We start from the raw sequence: 6,540 nt of genomic DNA, 5'->3' as shown, positions 1-6,540 counted from the left end.
AGTCCAACTACTTGAAAATGGAATGCAAAAAAAGTAGCCAAAAATGGTCTCTCCTAAATCAGGTTAGGTATGTATCTTCTCCAGGAAGTACTCCCATATTTGCTGACCCCTGCCTCCAAACTGGGTTAGATGCTTGACCCCTTGTTCTCTCTTCTCCCAGCCAATAGCTCTATCACTGCACTTACCCCGATATGATGATTTGTTTCAGTATCTCACTAGAGAAAGGCTTAACCATTTTGTACCCTTGGTAGCCTTCTGAAACCTACGGACCAACACTCGGAACAATGTTTATCAATGCATGAAATAAAATACATAGCATTACAAAGGAAACCAATTATTATATTGAAATATAGTTCTTAACTCCAGACCACCTCTGGAGAATGAATCCCTTGGGTGCATGGACTGAGCCTTCATCTCTGTACTGCCAGTGCCTAGCACAAAGCCTGGCACATAGATGGTACTTACAAATGTTTATTTAATGAATGAACAGAAAGATTAGATGGCTACTGCCAACTCAGCCTGAGGAATGATTCATTGCAACTGCTGTGTACATACCAGTGGCTTGCATGTGCCTCACCCCATCTGAGATCTAGACCAGGGCTGTGAGGAAACCCACACTCAAGAATGGGTACATAGCATCTAGCAATAATGACAGGCTACTGGAAGACCAGGAAAACAACAAAGCTCATGTATTTCCACCAGTTGGAATATTCAGATAGTGAAAGTAAACAGGCTCTGTCTTTAGGAGGTGATCTCTTGACTTTGGAAGCATGACGCTCACACTACTTTAAAACACTACCAACAGCTCTGACGGAGGAAAGAAAGGAACCTGAGCTAGTGGGCAGGTGTTCTCCAGGGCTCCTCCTCTGTCCTGATTTGAGCCTCTTGTCTCTGGGAAAGATAAAAGTGTCCCTAAAAACCGCAATAGGGGTGACATGTGCCTTTCTAGGTTCAAGTAGCAGTTTTAGGCTTAGGCAGAAATTTTGTTTTTGTTTATGTACCAACAGAAAACCTAAAGAAGCAAGAAATAAAAGCCACTTCCCTCACTAAAGATATATAAAGGGCCAAAGGTTTGTTCTAAACTGATTGCTATGTCTATTAAATATTTTGAAAAGAAAAATAAAACCCCAATCTTAAAGCTGAAAAGCACAACTGTATGGGGTTCAGAAATCTCACCCATAAGGCTTTTAAGATTGACCCTTTCAAGTTAGAGGGCTTCTCTAGCTATACACAGCTATCTGAGGGATGGCAGGACGCAGTTTTCACTTGCTTAACAACAGGGTTTCCAACATCTGTTGGAAGAAACATAGCTTCAGGTGGGTGCCTTCAAAAAAAAAGGAAACTACAGGTCAAAGTTTTGTATTTAATTTAAAAAAAAAAAGACTCTCCCACTCCTGAAGTGTATGCTTTCTTTTTTGACCTATTTTTCTTTTAAATTGTCTGCAGTTTCCCTATATTTTTCCTAGTGCAGTAAACAATGCAATCAAAGAAACAAAAAACAGGCTCCGCTCTTGCCCCAGACACTGAAGATGGTCAAAGAGAAGGAATCACAGCACGGAAAATGGGCCCATCTCTAAATATACAAAAACATAAAAAAAAAAGAGAAAACAAAATAACCCCCCCCCCCAAAGATATTATTATTACATTCCTGGTACATTTCCTATAATATAATGTTGCAGACAATGCTTCTTTCCCAGGGAGTCCAGCTCGCTCAGGAGGTGACATCTACTCGGTGCCGCAGGATGGGGTGGGGTGTTGAGTCTTCCCTGCCAAACCTAAGGTTTTTTTATGAGCTCAATATCTCACAGAAACATCTGTGGTATCAATGGTACACATGAATCTAAAAGGGGATGAAGGCAGGCAGGCACCTGTCACTGTTCTCTGAATCAGCCAAAAATCTGAAGAGCGTGGGATCCAGGAGACAGACGCCATTAACCACTGAGGGACGGAGGGTAGAACAGAGGAAGCACCAAATGAGTGGCTGCTTTTGGTTCCAAAGCCAAAAAAGGGCCCCACAAAAAAGGGCAGCTGGTCTGGATGAGGAACTCTCCTGCTCCTGGAGTCATGCAATAAAAATGATGGCCTTGGAGCCCCACCCCGAGAACAGCCACAGTCCAAGAATCACAGCAATTTACACATCACACAGTTTGCAAATGAATGGACTAGGAGGGTAAATGTTTTGACAAAGTGGGGGGCAAGGTGAACCTGAACCCCAAAGCACAGCTGTGACGTCTCTGGATTTCTGCCAAGCCACAGGCCTCTGACGCCACTTGCTTGGTGGAAATGTACCCTTCTTCTTAACACTGGCCTTGCCTCAAAACGGCACCCATGATAGTAACCCTCAGAGATATTAAGAGGCATCAGTTGCACTTCTGGAAGTAAGATAACTTCCTTGCCCCATCCTGGCCAAAGCACTTCCCTTTTTAAGCTGCTGCTGGTACGCTACCTTCCCCTCCAAGCAGAGTGCAACTTACTTTTGTTTCAGACTTTTGCATTGGCCTCTGAGGGCCCCTTCCAGGATACAAAATAAAGTCTCCTTCTGCATCCACGTGTGAGTGGGTTGCCTTCCAGGGTCAGATTTGTGTTCCCTGGTTTGGTCAATGCACCTTTATGAGAACAAAACCACATGTGTACACAGACAGACTAGCCTGGAAAGGGCCTTCTGGATAGGGTTTCTGGTTATCTTGATGCCTCCCCTAAAAGAAATAACTTTCTTGGTGTAAGAGGATTAGGACATTGAGTGACCTACTCTCAACTTCCGGAAGGGCAGCTTGTTTTGTCCATTTTTCAATGAGGGGGTGGAAGGGACCCAACCTGTTCAGTTACAACAACAAGATTTTGTTTTTTAAAAAAAAGGATCCTATGTGGAAATGAGTGGGACAATGATAAAAATAAACAAATAATTAAAATTCCAAACCAAAACATATCTCCTGGCCCCGAGACCCCCACTTAATCCTCTAAGACCACAATCTCCACATTGTGGACTTGATGCTGGTGTTCTTCCATCTCAGCCATGACTTTCTCCTCAGTCCTCAGTTCTGTCTCCAAAATGACTGCTTTGCCCTCAGCATCCTCAGCCTCTGGGTCTGGGGCTGGGTCAATCTCAATGATGGTCTGCCCATCCTCTGAGGTGCTTTCAACAGCCTGGATGGCTGAGGTCAGGCCAGACTCCATGGCCACCAACTCCACAGGGCTCACCATGGTGGTCATGTTGCCCAGGGTAGTCCCATCCTGCATGGCGGTGGAGCTTAGCAGCGCCAGGCTAGATGAAGGGTGGATGGTCACTGTGTCTGGTGAGCTGCTCTTGGCAGATGAGACCACTGTGGCATAACGGAAGAGCTGAGGGCCAGAAGGCAGTGTGTGGAGAGTCACAGGACTGGAGCCCTGGCTGAGGGTGGCCACTGGAATATTGCCCATGGAAAATGACTGACCCACGGGGGTGATGGTGATGGGTGAGATGACTGTGAACTGAGGCTGCTGGACAGGAGGAGAAGGGCTCAGGACGGTGGTAGAGGCTGGCCGCTGGAGCCGGGGCCTTTTGGGAGGCTTAGGGGTGCTCACAGGCATCAATACCACATTTTGAACCGTCTGGGATTTCAGCCTGGGATCCTGAGCTTGCTTCTTCTGCTCTTCCAACTGGCGTTCCAAGTCTATGGAAAAAAGACAGACTTTGTGTGGAGAGAAGTATAATCTTGGGAACAGTAAACTGGGAGTGAGGAGACCTGGGGTCTTGCCCTGGTTTTGCTACTATGTAGCCTCAGGCAAGTCATTTCATTGTTTTCAGGAAGAAACTAGACTGGATGGTCTTTAAAATCCCTCCAGTTACTACATGTCATTGTGTGATTATAGGCAGGTCAATAATTCAGAATCTTTTCGTGCTGTGATCCTACTACAGCTGAACTCTAGAAGCTCCTGTGGCATTTTGTCACTTGTCACCAAAATGCAAACCGAAGAAGTCTCCAGTTGGTCTAGCAGCTTATATATGCTCTGCCTGGGTCTACAGATGAAAATAATATCTGCATAATCCCTTTGCAACTGCCATGGACCCACAAAGGAGCTACAATGGCCACTCTGAAAAGCAGTGATTCCCAAACTGTCCTTCAAGCCAGGATCACTTGCTGGTGACCCAGATGGCTTTAGTGTACCATTAGCCCCCAGAGAAGTCTACAGAAAGTTATAGAGGAAGCCCCTAAGAATTACAGAACTGAAGGAGGTCTTAAGAGTTCTAACACATTCATTTTGACATAGATCCAGAGAGATAAAGCAACTTGCTTACGGTTACAGAGCATGGGCCAAAACAAAAGTCTTCTGATAGTCAACTTGGTGGCTTTTTGACCCCAATACACCTATCACTATCCCTCTCCCAAGGGTCCAATCCAACCTTGATGACCACTGGTGAGTCTGGTTCTACACCAGAACTTCTCTATTGCTTAGCACCTGATAAGCATCCAATAAATAACCAGTTACACCTGTAGAGCACCTTGCTCACTGTGGAACACCCAGAGCAAGTCAACTCCTTGTTTGGAATAAAAGGAGTAGGTAGTGATAAAGAACACATTCAAAAATTTTAAAACACTGCCTTTTACGGTTATAAGATAATGCATTTTTTCCAACTTTAGTAGTAATCAAAGAAATGTGAACCTAAACAAGATACCAAATCTATAATTTTTAAAAAGTTAAATCAGGGTGTATTATAAAAAAACAACGCCCATTGTTGGTGAGCTCAAACTTGTGATATAAATTGGTATAATCTTCTTGGAAATTTGACAATAGGTCACAAGACTCCATAAACAAATTATCAATACCATTTAACCTCAAGCTTAAATGGTATTGATATTGTGAAGTAGTTTAAAAGAACATAAGAAGAAAAGTTATATTCATACAAGTTCACTGCAACAAAATAAGCTACTGAAGAAAATTTTGAAAATTTCAATTCATCCCTAGAAGAATGTCTAGGTAAAATACTGGTAGCAACTTGGAAAAATATTAATATGTCACAGTGAAAAAAGCAGAAAACACAACTTTATGTATACTGTGGTTATAACTAAAATGATATGGACAAGGGACCAGAAGCCTACATTTCTAACAAAAACCATTTTTCAGATGGTGTAAAGTTTCAAGGTGGAAGACAGCATTGGACTATGAATAAGAAGACAGAGTTCTACTCTGGGCTTCACTGTCAAGGAGTGATGTGGTCCCAGGCAAATCATTTATCCTCTCTGTGCCTCTACTGGGTTATCTGTAAAATAAGGAAATAGCCTATAATATGCCTAGAAAGATCAAATGAAAAAGGGCATCTCTGAGAATACCTGGTAAACCGAATTTAAAATATAAACTGGGCATAAAAGTAAGTTTAAAACAACCTAAATTGTTCTTCTCTTACCAAATGATCTTTCTTGCCTCTTGTCTTCATGACCGACTATTATAATATATTCTACATCATTTAAGACTGATAATCCGTACCTCCAACTTGTTTTGCATCTTTCACTGCCTTACCTCCTCCAAAAGCTTCTCTTGATTCTTTTCTGGGTATAAATGATAACTCCCTTTGTTCCACTACTATACCTGCTATATGCCTCTGTTACAAAACTGACTACTTTTTGCACTTATTTCTAAGTCTGCTTTCCCTTGAGTTCCTTGAAAGCCCTCAAGAGACTGAGGCTACCTTATTCAACATTTTATTTCTAAAACCTAGCTTGGAGACCAGCACAAAGTACTTATTAAAAAGAGTTAAATTATCCATGTGCTCATAATTTCTGATTACCAGAAATAATGAAAGTGCTAAATGTATATCAAAAGACTCAGTATTGGGCTTCCCTGGTGGCGCAGTGGTTGGGAGTCTGCCTGCCAATGCAGGGGACACGGGTTCGAGCCCTGGCCTGGGAGGATCCCACATGCCGCGGAGCGACAAAGCCCGTGAGCCACAATTACTGAGCCTGCGCGTCTGGAACCTGTGCTCGGCAACAAGAGAGGCCGTGACAGTGAGAGGCCTGCGCACCGCAATGAAGAGTGGCCCCCGCTTGCCACAGCTTGGGGGGGGGCCCTCGCACGGAGATGAAGACCCAACACAGCCATAAATAATAAATAAATAAATTAAAAAAAAAAAGACTCAGTATTAATAATGTAAAAAAGACAAAGGCCAATTTTCTTCTTCTGCCACTTATATTACTGGACTAATGGAGCGATCTAGCAGACATCTTAATCCTCCAAAGATATAGAAGGAGGATCATGTTGCTGGCTTTCTTTTCTTTTCCTTTGTGTTTCCTCTGCTTCCCACCACTCCACCTCACCTAGGACTATGTACAAAGAAAAAGCCAAATCTGATACTATGTGAGTTGAAAGAAAGAAAGAGAGAGAGAGACAGAAAGAGAGATAGAGAGAGAAGGAAGAAAGGACAGAGGGAAGGAGGGAGGGAGGGAAGGGACGGAAGGAGGGAGGAAGGGAGGAAGGAAGGAAAGAAAGAAGAAGCAAGCCAATCTAGTCCCAACAGAAGTCAACAAAGAAATGGCAAGACTCAAGGATATTAGTATAATATCGCCT

General features: G+C 43.2%; 1 protein-coding gene across 5 annotated transcripts in view; it reads right to left on the bottom strand.

Annotated features, from left to right (window-relative positions):
* Positions 1 to 267: 267 nt before the first annotated feature.
* GMEB1 (glucocorticoid modulatory element binding protein 1) overlaps positions 268 to 6,540 on the bottom strand; it is a 31,492-nt gene continuing 25,219 nt past the window's right edge. For all 5 annotated transcript variants that reach the window (XM_057526334.1, XM_057526326.1, XM_007170540.2 and 2 more), the window contains exon 10: positions 268 to 3,650. In XM_057526334.1, coding sequence (XP_057382317.1) covers positions 2,950 to 3,650 — 701 coding nt within the window. In that variant the 3' untranslated portion in view covers positions 268 to 2,949. The remainder of the gene's footprint in view (positions 3,651 to 6,540) is intronic.

This window comes from Balaenoptera acutorostrata, chromosome 1 (assembly GCF_949987535.1).
Source record: "Balaenoptera acutorostrata chromosome 1, mBalAcu1.1, whole genome shotgun sequence".
NCBI classification, from domain to species: domain Eukaryota; kingdom Metazoa; phylum Chordata; class Mammalia; order Artiodactyla; family Balaenopteridae; genus Balaenoptera; species Balaenoptera acutorostrata.
This window is presented reverse-complemented; position numbering and strand designations above follow the sequence as displayed.